The sequence below is a fragment of the Stomoxys calcitrans genome, chromosome 4 (genome assembly GCF_963082655.1).
Source record: "Stomoxys calcitrans chromosome 4, idStoCalc2.1, whole genome shotgun sequence".
Classification (NCBI taxonomy): Eukaryota; Metazoa; Arthropoda; class Insecta; order Diptera; family Muscidae; genus Stomoxys; species Stomoxys calcitrans.
In genome coordinates this window covers 27,181,507-27,199,486 of record NC_081555.1, presented here as the reverse complement: position 1 = coordinate 27,199,486, position 17,980 = coordinate 27,181,507, and the positions used below count along the sequence as shown (strand labels likewise).

General features: G+C 37.8%; 1 protein-coding gene across 1 annotated transcript in view; it reads right to left on the bottom strand.

Moving 5' to 3' along the window:
* Nucleotides 1–1,693: 1,693 nt before the first annotated feature.
* Nucleotides 1,694–17,980, bottom strand: part of LOC106090629 (putative metabolite transport protein HI_1104) — a 31,359-nt gene continuing 15,072 nt past the window's right edge. The window contains exons 2-5 of the mRNA XM_013256896.2: nucleotides 6,915–7,150; nucleotides 4,229–4,492; nucleotides 2,357–3,201; nucleotides 1,694–2,284 (exon numbers count right to left, since the gene is read on the bottom strand). Coding sequence (XP_013112350.2) covers nucleotides 2,037–2,284; nucleotides 2,357–3,201; nucleotides 4,229–4,492; nucleotides 6,915–7,141 — 1,584 coding nt within the window. The 5' untranslated portion in view covers nucleotides 7,142–7,150 and the 3' untranslated portion in view covers nucleotides 1,694–2,036. The remainder of the gene's footprint in view (nucleotides 2,285–2,356; nucleotides 3,202–4,228; nucleotides 4,493–6,914; nucleotides 7,151–17,980) is intronic.

Genomic DNA, 17,980 nt, shown 5'->3' with positions numbered 1-17,980 from the left:
ACCTTCCACCGCGCCAATACTCCATTTGATGGCACTGGTTTCACAAAGGCAAACTTCTCACTTCCTACCGAACATCGTTCAGCAGGAGTAGAAGGCGTATATCGCCTTTCGGTACCTTTCACCGTATTCTTTTTCCAGGACAGTTTCGAATCGACAACAGAGGCGAAGAGGTCTCGTCCAAAGGCAGGAAAATAAAATCTGATACCATGTACCTCTGAGCATTAGCTCCGTCTTCCTTGATTTAGTCCTCAACCCATTTCTTGTAGCCCATCGCGATAGCCTCCACAGCGTCAATTCCATAATCTCGCTGATCGTCGACAGATATCTGCCTCGAATCAATAGGATGACGTCTTTCGCATATGCGATCAGACTAACGTCATCTCCGTTGAAATCCAATAAGACTTAGTTTATCACTAGGTCCCCGAGAGTCGTCAAGGACACCCCTCGTTTGAGGCGTTTCCCATGTAATCCGCCTTCTGACCACACTGTCTCCCAAGTCCGTATTTATATTCCTACCGCCATGCATATTTTCTACCGAGAGATCTTCAGGTGGATCCCCATGAGGTACAGGGGTGCGACAATCGGCCTTATCTTCACGATGTTCCTTCTATTGGAGGGACGTATCGATCGCTCATACATAGATTTCACTCCAATAGGAATCTTGAAAAAATCTTCTTGCTAGTCACGACAGGCCACTGTCTAATTGGAAAACCAGCTTAAAGACAAAAAGTTGCAACGATATCTGCAGCAAAGAGCGTAAGAAAGAACAAGAACTGGCGTTAGAGCGTAATACGGGATGACGAGTGACAAAATTTAAAGACACATCATATTTGAATTACTTACGATATTTCGTTTTTCCTTTATTGCAACTTTCGGTTGCAAAGAAACAAAGCAAAATACGAAAAAATGTTCGAACGAATGCCCGAATCAAAACAGAATAACCCGAAAATGTTGCAACCCTTAATGTGAATCCAATTGGAATACAATAAAAATGTTGTGTCTTTAACGCGAGTTATTTTACGGTACGGGGAAGACAAAGCAGAAACCCTCTCTTGTATTAGATCTTATGCTCTTTGATCTGCAGAAGTTGTGAGAATGTTGAGTAATAGGAAACTGTAGAACATTCATTTGCTGTGGGCTTGTGCCGCCGCTTGTGCTGCAGAAGTTGTGAGAATGTTGAGTAAGAGGAAACTGCAGAACATTTGCTGTGGGCTTGTGCCGCACTGCCAAGCAGAATGCGTTCCACTGTAGTTTCTCCCCACTTTGAAGACTTGTCTGAATAAGATATTGAGAACATTTGCAAGTTATTAGAAAGCATGCTTCCTTCTCCTGTTCCTGTGGTTTCACAGTAGTCTTCATTGTCTGAGTAAGTCTCATGAATACTTCCCAAAGAACCACCCAGAGGTGATTTTTCTAAGATTTTGAAATGACACAAACAACGATGACGCCTATGAATAAGATGTTGAGGACATTCGCAAGCTATTAGAAAACATACTTCTTTCTGCTGATCCTGTGGTTGCCCAATAGACTACTTTGTCTGAGTAAGTCTCATGGATACTGCCCCCTATAACTAAAGTTATTGTATACATCCGTTTCCAATATAGGGTTTTGGTATATTTATGGGGTTTGTTGATAATGGAATTTTTTTGGATTTTCCTTGAGAAAAATTATTTAAAATAATAACTCTTTAGCCTTTTAGTGATTCGTTATTTATTTACAAAACTTATTGATAATTGTTTAATAACACATTTTAAACAAACTGAGTTTTTCTCTTCTCTGTATAAACCAGCAGAGAATCAATCCTAAGTACATATACATTAAACATTTCTAGTGACTAAGGTTACATTAAGTGACAAGTAATACTTGTTAGATGGATGAGAATGGAAATGGAAAGGATTCTGAAGAGAGGGATATGCGAGAAAATTCGATTAATTTTGAACTAAGGCTAGGTATGAGTACTGAACAATGGCGAATGAGCTTAAGAACTACAACAATTTGGAATAAAGGCAAACAATGGTAATAATTTTGTTAAAAAACTACAGTCTACTACTCTCATGAATTTGAGCTTTGTATCCTGGAGTATTTTGCAAATTATTCGTAAGCGCTGAGGGCTTTTTGTTGATGCCATTATACGCTGGAGGCTCATCGGCAGAGAAAACAGAATTGTCATGGCCTTGGATGTGGCGGGTGTGAGCTTCTATGCCACCGTTCTCGGCCTTTTCGGCATCATTGGTTTTGGCTTTGCCCTCCAACATGAAACAGGTGATAAGGAAGAGAATGGAACCTGAGGATAATACAAAAAGAACAAAATTAACATAGAGTTATATACATAAAATCCTTTGAAATAAATACTTACTTATGCCATACATGCCAGCATAGAATATCATAATGGATTCACGATAGCCAATGGCCTTTGCCACGGGATCAACCAAGATGGGCAAGTTGCCACCAATGTTGTTCATGACAAACAAAAAGACACCAATGGTTGATGAACGCACATGCAATGGCACAATTTCCACAACAATGGCAAAGACAATTCCAAACCACATTTCAGCAAAGAAATAAGAACCTCCTAAAGTGATCATGGCCCACAATGGTTCGAAGAAGACCGAGCCAAATGCTGGCAAGGTGGCAATCAACTGACTGATGGCCAATACAAATGCCCTCGAACGAATACCCATTTTGGCAACAATCTTATCAGACACCACACCTCCAACCACCACACCAACACTGCCAATACCAATGGTGACGGCAAAGAGCCACCAACCCAAATCGGTTTCAGGGAAATACTGATTATAGTACAAATCGGCATTATAGGCAAATGTCATGCCGCCACAATGTCTGATCGAGGCAGCAATCATCAACATGATCATGGCAGGATTTTTCAAAACTGACCACAAATTGGCCTTCTTTCCATCTTTGGTTGTCATGGAATCATCAGAGATTGATTTTCTTTCGGGTTCCTTCAGAGTGACACCGGTCAAGGCAGCGATTACAACAGCTAAGGCACCAGCACCCAAATAGCATACACGCCAGCCCAAATTGAAGAAGTTGGCTTGAGTTATGTAACGGCCGACAGGGAAAGCAATACCATAGCCTCCATAAATGCCCCAGTTGAAGATGGCCATGACCAAAGCTCTCTTGTCCTCGGGGAAGATGTCGGACATAATGCCAGTGGCCAAGGGATTGCAGCCGGATTCACTAAAATGAAGAAATAAAAATGGAAATGCTGTAATGTTAGTAAAAAACAAATAAAAGCGTGCTAAGAGTCTTGGGAACCCACCACCATGGATTCTGCTAAAAATTTATACAAAATAAATTTAGTTGAAGGGCATAATTTTATTCTACATACCAAACTTCTGTCAAACCAGCAAAAATTAAAGCTTCTTGTAACCGAAGGATGGTCGAGAGACCGGTTTGCATGGGAGCTTTATTATTGACATAGTTGTTGAAAGTCATAACAAAACTCTACATGCAAAATTTCAGCCAAATCGAACAAAAATTGCGGCTATATCAGGTTGTCGAACAATCGAACAAAATCTGTGGTTTGTAAGGGCTCAAAAAGTCAAATCGGGAGATCGGTTTATATGGGAGCTACATCAGGTTATAGACCGATTTGAACCGTGCTTGGCACAGTTGCTGGAAGTCATAACAGTACACTCAAGATGTCAAATCGGGAGATGGGTTTATATGAGACCTATGTCTGAATCTGAAACGATATGGCCCATTTGCAATTCCCAACGACCTACATCAATATTAAGTATCTGTGCGCGTTCGACTGCTATCGTGATTTCCACAGACGGACGAACATGGCTAGATCGACTCAGAACGTCGAGATCAAGAAAATATAAACGTAACACCTCGAAGAAACCTTAATTCCAATACATATAAAAGTTAGTTACAACTCGAAGCTACGTTTAATAAGCCGTATTGCATTAAATACAAGCATTTAATATATCTTATCACTTATTCGAATTCAGTTCGCTGCAAACAGTTGTTAGCATGACAGTTCCCGTTCAAAAAATGAGAATTCTGTTCCGTATGAAGTCCACTGAACAAAGTTGCCACAGTTATCAAATTATGATAAGCTAATGGGCCATTTACATTCAAAGTTTAATCTTATATCCATTGGGTCATTTAACTTATTTTTTTGAGGAAAATATTCGATGTGCCTATATTGCATATATTGATATTTCCTATATATATATAAGTCCTAAAATTTACTTACCCAGCAGCCATTATCATTCTCAGTAGCACCAATTGCCAATACTCCTTTACAGTTCCTTGTAAAATGATAGCCACAGCAAATATCAAAGTGCAGATGGTCAACATTTTTACACGATTATATCGATCAGCTGCAAGACCCATAAAAACACCAGCAATGGTAAAGACCAAAATAAATGTTGGTCCAGCCAATATCTGATATTCAATTCCCAGGCCATTGCGATTCCACTCACAATAAGTTGTTCCATTATGATCCAACGCATGACAGCTGTAAAAATAAATATAAAAAAATAATTAGAGCAATTTTGACACACCTTGTTGTGATTTATTGGACCTATAAGGTGTCCACCGATGATACTGGGTGTTTCCCTTGATAGAGAATAAAATAAAAATCCAATATCCTGTAAAGGATAAAACAACCAAATCCTGTCCTAAATACCTACTCGTACTAAAAAAGGCTAATGGATAGCTCGCCCGAGCAGTATGAACCCACAGAGGACAACAATGTGCAAGGCAGTCAATTCTACATCTAGGCATCGTAAATAGGCGTGGTGATAGCATTGCCATTGATTTCGAGATATTGGGATTGAAGCAGACTCAAAACACATCCTTTTGTTGAAAATACATCAGAAGTCTTTAGACTGCGAAAGGTTCTAGACCCCACACCTGGCTCAATAGGTCAGAAATTAGGTAATGTAAGTTGAATACCTATTCAGGGAACATTTGGATACAAATTTCTTGAAAAACAAAATGGATACTTTCAAAAAGTGTCTATTTTGATACCTATTCTGTGGTGGAAGTCGAACCCCTACATGTTTAATCTGAGATCGTTACCAACTCAGCTACCGGGTCGCTTAATGGTATAAGTGATTATAGATTGCCACTATAACCGAAGCTGCCATTTTTTTTTGGCTGGAAATGAATGCGGATACTGGATGACCTACGTAGTGTATGTGAGATCGTGGTAAAGCCACTAAGAAGACGAAGAATGGGTTGGAGCCGAAACTACGAATGACAGTGATGGTGCTTTTTACTCGCAGATATAAGATATTGGAGTTTAGACTCCAATGCTATTTTCAAATGAGGAAAATAGTTCTCGCAAATCTTCGATTCCAAATAGTCCTGAAACTACTCCTGCAGGAAGATGTTCAGTATTAAGCGGGGAGTTAACCCAAAGATGATTAATATAAAGTATACTGCCATTTTGAGACTAGGGCTGACATATGGTGCATTGACATGATGAATGGTTGTTAGATGGGATTACTCGTTTTAGGGAGTCGAAATAAGAGCAGCATTGACTGCAAACCGCATACAGGTTTGACAGAGACACTAAATGTGAACCCTATGAAGGTCTATATTTGCGACCAAGGTTAAGGGAGCACGGTATGACAATGCAAGACGGCTACAGCCGCAGTTCTATTCTGGATCATCCTTCCTGAGGAAAATGTCTCAGACTACCTGCCACCGATACCAATTCGAGATGCAATCTTCACATTTTCTTACTGAGTGAAATGGGCATTCGAATGTTATGTTTGAAGACAATTGGTCCTCGGTCTTCAAAAATGGCTCCATGATGGAGTAAGGGACGGACGAGATGTCTATGCACTTGATTTCGGTATATCACTTATACAGCCGGTCGAGAGAACAGTGCCATTACGATTAGTGCAATAGATATGCTAGGAGAGGATATGCCTTTCTCGAAACTACAGATCTTCGTGGACATTTGGACAGTATGGCGGCTCTTTAAGCCTTGATTTTAGGGATAACTGGGTCAAGGTGTATGGCGAAACTTTCAGAAGTACTTAATAGAATCCAGGCTCATGACATCGCTCTGACTTAGAATTCTGGATATAACAAAATGCCCGAAAATTATAAATAAATGCGGCAGGAAAGTCTCATCCTCGGCGTGGTTAGATGGGTTTATTTACAATTTCCGAAAATTGTAAATAAATGAGCCAGGAAAGTCTCATCCACGGCGAGCAAGTTATCAGAAGGGATGGCCCATGCAAATGTGGTGTGGAGGTAAGAATCCATACATAGATGATGAATTGCCTGAACTGGTAGTCTGACCTACCATGAAGAAGGACGGGTGAATTGCTTCTTTTCTACAAGAGAGCACTATGACGGGAGTTACAACCGAACACTGTATGATAGGCCCCAGAGCGGCACACTGGGTAATTCTCAAGATGAGCAGGACCGAGCACTTGCTTTATTCATGTCTGGGGCTGCAGACACCTAGTCTTCATTTTGAGCATGTGTTTTTTCTCCGGTCCTGCGAACGTGGCTCTGAGAGACTCGAAAAGAATAGATTAGATGTCTGCATTTTCCTCACTATAAGCAGAATTCCGACCTTTCCGCCTAATAACCAAGGTTTCGATGAGGTTTTTTCTATATGGATTTTGACAGAAATCTGCTTCAAAAGCTGAACAGAATACTCAGCTTAAATATTCGTGCAAAATGCAATGCAAAGTATTCAAATCCACAGCATCTGTTTCAACAAATCTCTAATTGTATACACCCCATAATTCATTATTAAAGGTCATGTGTTGCCAGATTTGTGAATTACATTTGAGAAAATGTCGTGGGATCGTCGTAGGACCTTTTTTCTCTGTATGTTCCAAACAGAATTTAAAAAGAGTTTACCAAAATCTTCATATATTTCGCACCTGTGACTAAAAATTCCATCTTACCTAGCTTCTTCTTTAATTGCTGAGCATTGTTCAGGTACTTCTGCTCTCGAAAACATGGTACTATTCTGCTGGCATGATATATCACCATATTCCAATTCAATGGCTGTTTGCTTGGAGGTGACACCAATCAGATAATGACCCAATTCACCGAGAATATAGCCAATGGTCAAAACACCCAAGACGTAGGCGCTGTAATAGCCGCTTAGTTTGGAGAGCACCGGTAGCATTTTGATGAACTAAAAAGAGAATAAAACAAAAAAAAATCTGTTAATTAAACTTTTACCAAGTGATAAATTAATTAATTTATACACATACATACATATATGAATACATGTTCTTAATATATTTTTATCTCAATGTTACCCTAATTACGAGTAAAAAATTGGAACAACTCCAAGCAGTTAATTAGCAGTTTGAAAGTTTTTGACTCATATTTATATTTATTAATATTCCTAAAAACAATTGATGATTAATTATGCACAAAGTTGATTAAAACAAACCATTTTGAAAGTTCATAAAATAAATTCCTTACGATTTTGTTTCCACCTAAACACGCGGGCATGCCTTTAATCAGATAATCATTGTGCAAATTGTAAATGATTTTAAATGTTTTAAACATTTTGTTCTTATTAGTTTGGCTTTTTTGTTGTTGTTGCCGTTGTTAAATATCGCTCATTAATTTGTTCATTGTAATTGATGCCAACTGCCAATAAATTAATTGCAAGTGATAGTGATAGCTGCTGCCATGTAAGTGCATTACAAAGGATAAAGAAAATATGAGAACCTAAAATGACAGTTGTGAACAAGTTTTGTAACGATGACAGATGAACACAACTTATCAGTTCTGCTGCAGTTGTCAATAATATGGGGCTAAGCGCGTGTCTTAAAAAAATAAAACAATCTATTAACTGCTATTTGACATCCGCTTTGTTTGTGTTGTGTATGTAGTCCCTATTAGCACTAGGAATAGAAATCATTCCTCTTACATTGCCCTTCTATAAACTGAGAAAATTGTTGAAGAATTTTCAGGTGCAGAAAGATTTAGTAAATCGCATTGAACGTTAAATTTTTTACACACCATCACTGTATATATATTAGACGAGGTCTCAACCGGTTGAAGCCTTGTAATGAGACGGTCATCGTAACTCTTGACCAATCGCAGGTTTTTATTTCGAAAATACTTTCTCTGGAGATTTAATGGTCTGCCTGTCTGAAAAAAAAATTTATGCCCCCATCGCAGTATGGGCGAAATGAACGACCTAGCGTCGCTTAAATTTCAACTTGTTTGAAATCCGGCAAAGTAGTGCTCTCAATCGATCATAAACACTCCACTAATCTTAGAAATCGATTCTACATTGATTGATTTGATGCAGTAGAACAGCTGTAAGCTGCCAAACTCAACATATGTTTCAGCGGATGCATACTAAAGGCGCTATTACACGGCATCTAGATGTCTTAATGGTCATGAGAGGATCCGTCGTACAAAATTTCATTTAAATCGGATAAGAATTGCGCCGTCTAGAGGGTCAAGAAGTCAAGATTGAAGATCGGTTTATATGGCAGCTATATCAAAACATGGACCGATATGGCCCATTTACAATCCCAACTGACCTACACTAATAAGAAGTATTTATGCAAAATTTCAAGCGGCTAGCTTTACTCCTTCGAATGTTAGCGTGCTTTCGACAGACAGACGGACGGACATGGCAAGATCGACATAAAATGTCACGACGGTCAAGAATATATGTACTTTATGGGGTCTCAAACGAATATGTCGAGTAGTTACAAACAGAATGACGAAATTAGTATACCCCTATCCTATGGTGGAGGGTATAAAAAACAAAATTGAGGTATCTTTACCAATTTCACATAATAAGAATTTTGGCAACTATCGATTTTGAAAAAATGTGGGGTGAGCCCCCCCTCCAAAATAAAATCTTGGCTACGTCCCTGGCATACACGTTTAACACTGGCAGTAAATATTACACAGGTGTTGCGATGACACTGCAACATCTTTCCGTTCGATTTGTTCAGTATTAAACTTTTGTTAAATTAACTTAAGCAATTTCTAGCAAATTTAATAAAACGATAACAATTAAGGTGTTAAAAAATTTGCTCTAACACGAACAAAAAACAACTTATTGCTCATAACAAAGAAAGTGAAAGGAGTTTGTGTAAAAGTTACAACAAGCAATTTAGAACCGGAAACTAGTTATACCACACAAGGTTGCCATTGCTTCTCAAAAACGTATGGGATTTTTTTTTTTGCTAAACACCATTTTGGAGATTCAAATGTCAAAAGTTGGGTAACAAAAAAAGCACTTAAAAATGACCATTGTCATTGTATAAAACCAGAATACAAATTGTCTAATTTTATAACATACAGACAAAGAATGTTTTGTAATATACTTCATATCCGCATGGGTTCTAGTTCATGATTTGATATACATACATGCATACATCAATGTATGTGAATGCTTTTGTTCTTGTCTGCCATACATTTGTTGATACAATCGAGTACTTTACTTTTATAGATTTTTTTCTTTCTAATATTACTTTGTTTTGCATTTTGAAGTTTTTTGTTTTTTTTTGGCATTTTCAACTTTTACCGGTTTTATGTTGTTACCCCCGTTTTATCTTGTTGTCTAGTTTTTTTCTTCTTTTATTTACTTTAATCCCAGTTCAATTTGTAGCCTTGAAGACCATTAAAATAAAAATAAATAAATAGCAATAAAAACAAAAGTACAAAGATACAACAACAGCGATCGACAAACAACAACAACAAATAGTGATTGGCATTGAACATATGCCAATGACTTTGGGAATTTTCGAAGAAAAAAAAACTCCTAATGTCTTTTTTAATTCATCTTCGCTATCTATTGCTCTTCAAGTTTCGATAATTAGCTATCAATATATAGGGAATATACATATTTTGTTTTGATTAATGTTGTACTTGAAATTTCCTATTGTGTTTTGCCAGTTCGTTTCAAATTTGACTTCTTTACAGAGCTTTTAAGAGCCACACCTTAATTTTTTAAGAATGAATTGAGATAAAAGGCTCAAAAAAAGGAATAAACAAGTAAGAGCGTGCCAAGTTCGGGCGGGCCGAATCTTATATACCCTCCACCATGGCATTTGTCGAGTTCTATGCGCCGTAAACAAAGAATATTGACTAAAAACTGTTATGCTACTGGAGCTATGTCAAGTTATAGTCCGATTCGTACCATAAATGAATGCTGAACATTGAAGAAGTCATTGTGTAATATTTCAGTTCATTCGGATAAGAATTTCGCCTTGTAGGGGCTCAAGATGCAAAGTCGGGCGATAGGTTTATATGGGAACTGTATTTAGCTATTGATCGATTCAGACCATATTAGACACGTATGTTTCAACATGTCATGAGAAAAGCTGTTGTACAAAATTCCAGCCAAATCGGATGAGAATTGCGCCCTCTAGTTGCTCAAGAAGTTAAGATCCAAGATCGATTTATATGACAGCTATACCAGATTATGAACCGAATTGAATCATACTTAACACAGTTGTTAGAAGTGATACCAAAACACTACGTACAAAATTTCAGTCAAATCGGATGAGAATTGCGCCCTCTAGAGGCTCAAGAAGTCAAGATCCCAGATCGGTTTATATGGCAGCTATATCAGGTTAAATGCCGATTTGCGCCATATTCAGCACAGTTATTGGAAGTCATAACAAAACACCTCATGCAAAATTTCAGCCAAATCGGACAAGAATTGCGCCTTTTAAAGGCTCAAGAAGTCAAGACCCAAGATCGGTTTATATGGCAGCTATATCAAAACATAGACCGATTTGAACCATACTTAGCGCAGTTGTTGGAAGTGATACCAAAACACCTCGTGTAAGATTTCAGTCAAACCGGACGAGAAATGCGCCCTCTAGAGGCTCAAGAAGTCAAGACCCAAGACCTATATCAAAACATGGACCGATTTGGCCCATTTACAATCTCCTACACTAATAAAAAGTCTTTGTGCAAAATTTCAAGCCGCTAGCTTTACTCCATCGAAAGTTAGCGTGCTTTCGACAGACAGACGAACGAACAGACGGACGGACATAGCTATATCGACTTAAAATGACTTGACGATCAAGAATATATATACTTTATGGGGTCTCAAACGCATATTTCGAGGTGTTACAAACAGAATGACGATATTATTAAAATCCCAATATATATGGAAGTTACATCTAAATCTGACCCGTTTCGGCCAAACTTTATAGATATTGAGGTAGAATAGGTTAGGTTTAAGTGGCAGTCTGTCATATGGCAGCTATATCTCAATCGGAACCGACTTCTATGATATTCACCAGTAATATTAGGAGTCAAAAGAAATTTCTTTGTGCCAAATTTCGAGAGAATCGTTTAACAAATGAGCACTTTATTGCAATATTTCTCAAAATCGGACGAATATATACAGGAGAGCTATATTTAAATCTGAACCGCTTTTGACCAAACTTTATGGACATTGTGCAATTCGTAGCGTTGTACAAAATTTTGAGAATCGGTTAACAAATGACCATTTTATTGCATTATTATTGCAAATCGGAGGCTAAGGCACTGAACGCCTGAGTTCGAATCCTGGCGAAACCATCATAATCCAAAGAGGTGTCGCACTGCGGCCCGCCGTTCGAACTCGGCTATAAGAAGGAGGACCCTTATCATTGAGCTTAAACTTGAATCGGACTGCACTTATTGATATGTGAGAAGTTTGCCCCTGTTCCTTAGTGGTATGTTCATGGGAAAAGTTTGAAAAATTTGCATTATTGCAAATCAGACGAACTTATATATGGAAGCTATGTATATACAAATCTAAACCGATTTCTATGGAATTCACCAGTAATGTCTAAAAAAATCCTTAAGTTTGTACACAAATTAACATGGACGGACATAGCTAAATCGCATGAGAAAGTGATTCTGAGTCGATCGGTATACTTATCAATGGATCTATCTCTCTTCCTTTTGGGTGTTACAAACAAATGCACTAAGTTATAATACCCTGTACCACAGTAGGGTATAATTATGGGAACGCAGATTAATATTTCCATGCGTTTCGAACGGAATGACTAGATTAGTGTACCCACTACTTTAATATTTTGGATGCCGCGACCTTTCCTGACCTTTAATTGTTGGAAACATTCCTATTAAAACACACTCCATCAAAACCCCCGTATCCCAAAATGAGAACAAATTTTCCCCGATCACGAAAAAAATCTCCTGTTTGGGGAAATTTGGCCTGATCTGACAACACTGCTTTGAACGAATAATGGTCAGTAAGCCCAAAGAAAGGTGAATAAACCCAAAGAAAGGTGAATAAGCCCAAAGAAAGGTGAATAAGCCCAAAGAAAGGTGAATAAGCCCAAAGAAAGGTGAATAAACACAAAGAAAGGTGAATAAGCCCAAAGAAAGGTGACTAAGCCCAAAGAAAGGTCAATTAGCTCAAAGAATGGTCATGAAGCCCAAAGAATGCTCATTAAGTCTAAAGTGAACCTTTTCACCTTTGAGCGTTGGACAATTTTAGTACAAACATAAATTTATTTATTTTAATTTAAGACTTAAGTTGCCAGGTGAATAGCATGGCAAGTTAATGCTCAATTTGTAGTGTATAGTATAAATAATACTCGTCTGGAGTGAACTTTAAATCCAGTCACTTAGGAATGGATTCATAAATCTTTAAAACAAGTCAGCCAACATATAATCATTTCCGTTTAGAAAGTCAATGATATACTTATTGTTGCTACAAAGTAAATTTTAAACAATACTCACATGTGCGACTATTTTAATGGAAGGAAACGCCCATATTACATTTGAAACAAATTGACTTTTCAATCTCTGCAATTGTGTCGATAGAGTTATAATTTTATAATAGAACCAAAACTATTAATATTCCTAAAGCAAATCTACAATTATATGCTACAAAACCATGTGGAATTAGTATGCACCTGTAGCTTGATTTGCATGTGTAAATTTCATTAGGGGAGGTGTTTTAATCAATGTAATGTAGTGTTCGAACGATATACAGTAGTCCATTTTTATGAGATTTTGAGGGATATTGAAATTTAGTTTCGTAAAACTCGTGCATTTAGAATTTGCTTGAAATTGACCGTCACGTCCTTTCACTTTATGCTCTAACAAGTTTGAATCTGCGATTTCAGACATAAGTAGCTAGAAAGAACGATTTACTATCCTAGCTAGACCCATCTTTAATAATTTTACCAAATTCCTTTTTCTCTTTTCATCAGATAGAGACATCCTTGGGCGTTTCTTCCAACAGCATACATTCGATATTCCATGAACATCTCGTCGTAAAAACAGTTTGGTTCTCGCTGGATTCCGCAACAATTTCGTGTTGCTTAGGTCGAAGAAATTATGAAAAAATAAGATCGCGGTGCTTCAAATTACGTTTATAAGATCGTCACAAGTGGTTAATCATGGATCTATACGTATGAGCCCGAAACAATTCAACAATCGACCTTCGAAGCCGAGCCAAATCCAACGTAAGTTGTTCGTGGAAGAAGCACTTCAAAGTAAATGGTCGCTTGTTTTTTCGGCGCAACTGGTCATGTGGTGACCTTTCCGTTTGAGCAGCATAGAACGATCAATTCTGAGTGGTACATCACAATTTGATTGTCTGCGTCCAGACCTCCTTCCTGCGCAGTACTTCCTCTCGTCTACCAGCATCTTTTGTACCATTGTCTCAGGCGAAACGTCACCAATCGCTGTTTCCAATTCCCTGAGACTTTCTACCCAGCGATCGCAGTGAAAAAATGTGTGTTCCACATCGTGTGCAACTTCTAGCTCCTCATAAATGCACCTACTTGAAGAGTATTTGTCCATTCTATTCAGGTATTTCCGGAAGTAACAATGGCCTGTCAACAGTTGTATCATATAATAGATGACGTTGCCGTGCTTCCTATTTCTCCACATCCGTACATCGGGTATTAGTCGATTCTCATTCGTCCACCTTTATTGCCATCTCTCGATAGTCTCCTCTCGTATGACCCGTACATAATCCCTTTGAATTTCACACTGTCCTCTCTGGGTGTCGCATTTCGCGGTGTAGAGGTTCGTCCCTGGCTCGCTCCATGGCCTGTAGGTCTATCGGAACAATTCCGGCTATTACAAGGGCTGCGGGTTCCGTCATTGTCCCTAAAAGCCGCCGTCCTCTGTACCGAGAGCAGGAATTTTGCTCTGCAGTGTCTAGCCCCATATTTCACTTCCATAGAGGAGAATGCTATTGCATGTCTCCATTAAGAGTCAGCTCCTGCCCGAGTTTTCTCAGAGATCGCACTATAATAGTTGTTGTAGATGGATTCTCATCTGACGAATATATATTGACCGCAGTAGTTCCACAAGGTTCTGTCTTTCATCCAGAAATTCAAAGCAAGTGTCAATAAACACTACTCCCTCTTTCCCCCCTGCTATCTTTAACTATCCTCTTCAAGGCAATGTACTGCATATATAGGGGACATCCAATGCGTGTTGGTTGATTGAAAAAAAATCACCTGTCCTAGTTTGCGCGCCTATTAGATCGACCAAACCGTCGAATTGATGAGTCATCCGCCGTACCATAATTTGGAGGTGACTGAATCCGAGTGGAAAAACTGCTATGACAATTGATTTGAGGCCCTGCAAAAGTGTATAAATCATGCCGTAGGATACTTTGAGAAACAAGAAAGTCGATCTAGCCATGTCCTTCGGTTTGTCGAAAGCACGCTAACTTTCGAAGCAGTAAAGCTAGGCGCTTGAAATTTTGCACAAATACTTTTTATCAGTACAGGTCGGTTGGGATTGTAAATGGACCATATTGGTCCATGTTTTGATATAGCTTCCACATAAACTTGATTTCTTGAGCCGCTAGAGGTCGCAATTCGCATTCGATTTGGCTGAAATTTTTCATGAGATGTTTGAGTTTGACCGTCAACAACTACGCCATGGTTCAAATCGGTTCATAACCTAATAGCTGTCATATAAATCTATCTTGGATCTTGACTTCTTGAGGCACTAGAGAGCGCAATTCCTATCCGATTTGGCTGAAATTTTGCATGACGTGTTTTGGTTTGACCATCAACAACTGTTCCAAATACGGCCCAAATCGGTACATAATTTGATATAGCTGCGATATAAACCAATCTTGGATCTTGACTTCTTGAGCCACTAGAGGGCGCAATTGCTATCTGATTTGGCTGAAATTTTCTACAACGGCTTCTCCTATGACCTTCAACATACGTATCCAATATGGTCTACATCGATCGATAGCCTGATGCAGCTCCCATAGAAACCGATGTCCCGATTATGCTTCTTGAGTCCCTTTAAGGCGCAATTCTTATCCGAACTTAGCACGCTCTTACATGTTTTTTGGTCTAGTAATTTTTTTTAACGTTCTGGTTGATCAAAAACTGTAAAGAATAAGAAAACTCTAGCCTAGTCCCATCAAGGATGTCATTATTACTCACGTATAAACACTTAAACTGTTTAAATAATCTGATGGCATATTCTAGTCAGGTTTTTGTCAAGTGATTAAATTTACAATTATTGTGACCGACATTTATTGCACACGACCGTTTTTTTTTTCCTTTCAAAGTCATGATTATATGAAGTGTGCTTTACACAAAAGAATGATCTATTAGATTGAATTTATAAAATTCCAATGAATTAGTGATTTTATTAGTTTAATGGTTTCTTTATTATCCATGGTAGTAATGAATGAATGCTTTAATAGCTCAAAGGTAGTCTTTATGTCAAAAAAAAACTGAACGAGTTCCTAGGGAAAAAGGAATTTCCAAGGTTAGCCACTTAAATGTTTAACAAGAAAAGAACATTGACAAGAATTTTTTTGTTTACAAAAAAAAACATTAAAAATCCCCAGACTATTTCCTCTTAAGTTTGTAGAAGCATGATGTGTATCTAGGTATATGAATCATGCGTGGAGCAGTAAAGCACTTAATGGCTTAATGAAAGACCAGTTTGAAAACCCAAGACTTGAAGCTATGCGTTTGGGTATTCCCCATGAGAGGAAATCATTATTTTTTGTTGTAATGAAATCGAATCAACAATCACGTGTGAACTTTTCTTGACCATTTTAAGTTTATGTTGCAGTTTTTTTTAGCTTGAAGCATGTCTTACGTTCTTACGCACTTTTAATACCTGTTTGAAATTGGCATCACAGTCATGACATTGAATATTTGTTATGTGTAATTTATAACACTTTCAATATTGAGTAAATTGTTGATTTGTTGATTTTTTCCTATTTTTGTTTGGAGTAATTAATGAAGTGTTCACTTAACTCTACCATTCACAAATGAATTACATATTATGCAGCAAATATGCGGAGCAGGCTCATATATCACACCTGCTGCATACTTATGATTTCATAGGCTTTTTATACGAGGTGAGTTTAAAAATACTAAAAATATCAGCTCTAACCACCTAGAAGAGTAGTGGATTTCCCGATTGCTGTATAATCTACAACTCACAAAATCTTTTTCTTCTACAAGGCATGAAAAAAGTTCCCAAGTTGATTTTAGTAACAACCCTCGTTAATTCACAATTGTGAAGTATTTAAGGAATTTTGGTATTTAAGCGCCACTAGAGCTTAATTAACGCACGATTAGGAATTCAACACAATTCAATGTTTACTGAGCAACTAAACGAGTTTCAGATTTATTCACACGTTAATTTAGATGACTCAAAACATTTTGGCAACTAGACTTACTAGACAAATAGTCATGTTACTAATGTGGCATTATGAATAAATTTTCAATTTAAATTGAAATGAAAAATGTGTCATGATGTCAATTTTTTTTATATAAGTAAGACGAATATGAAAAACTAATTGATTTTCAAAAAAAACTCCAGAAGAAGTTGGAACAAGTAAAGGCGTGCCGGTTTACATGGGAGCTATATCAAGTTCTTGATCGATTTGGTCCGTACTTGGAAAAGTTGTTGGAAATCGTAACAGAACACTATGTGCAAAATTTCAGCCAAATCGGACAAATTGCGGCTTCCAGGGGCTCACAAAGTCAAATCGGGTGATCGGTTTATATCGGAGCTATATCAGGTTCTTGACCGATTTCAATCACACAGTCGTTTGAAGTCATTATGTGCAAAATTTCAAGTTCAAGAAGTCAAATGGGGAGATCGGGTTATATGGGAGCTACGTCAGGATCTAAACCGATTTGGACCGTACTTGGCACAGTTGTTGGAAGCCATATCAGAACAGCATGTGCCGAATCGGACAAAAAATGCGGTTTCCCGGGGCTCAATCAAATCAGGAGATCGGTTTATATGGGAACTATATCAGGTTATAGACCGATTTGCACCGTATTTGACGCAGTTGTTGGAAGTCATAACAGAACATTTCGTAAAAACTCTCAGCCAAATCGGGTGAAAATTGAGGTTTCCAGGATCTTAAGAAATCAAATCGGGAGATCGGTTTATATAGGAGCTATATCAGATTCAAGACCGTTTTGAACCGTACTTGGCACAGTTATAAGAAGTCATAATAGAACATTTCTTACAAATTTTCAGCCAAATCGGGTGAAAATTTTTCGGTACAAATTTTCAGCCAAATAGGAGCTATATCAGGTTCAAGACCGATTTGAACCGTACTTGGCACAGTTGTTGGAAGTCATTGAAAAATAAGGCTTACAGGGGCTTAAGAAATCAAATCGAGAGATCGGTTTATATGGGAGATATATCAGGTTATAGACCAATTCGGACCGTACTTGGCACAGTTGTTGGAAGTTATAACATAACACTACATGCAAAATTTCAGTCAAATCGAGTGACAATATTCTTTAAGATGGAAAAAAAATGTAGAACTGTGAACATTTACACTTTGCAGAAAATTATATTTTTTAATCACGTGCGTTGGCCAAATTTTTGCTTTTATCTACATATATGCTAAAGAATTTGTTTCTTTAGACTTTTTTCTCCTTCTAGGCTCAAAACTATTTGGTTGCCCAAAAAGTAATTGCGGATTTTTTAAAAGAAAGTAAATGCACTTTTAATAAAACTTAGAATGAACTTTAATCAA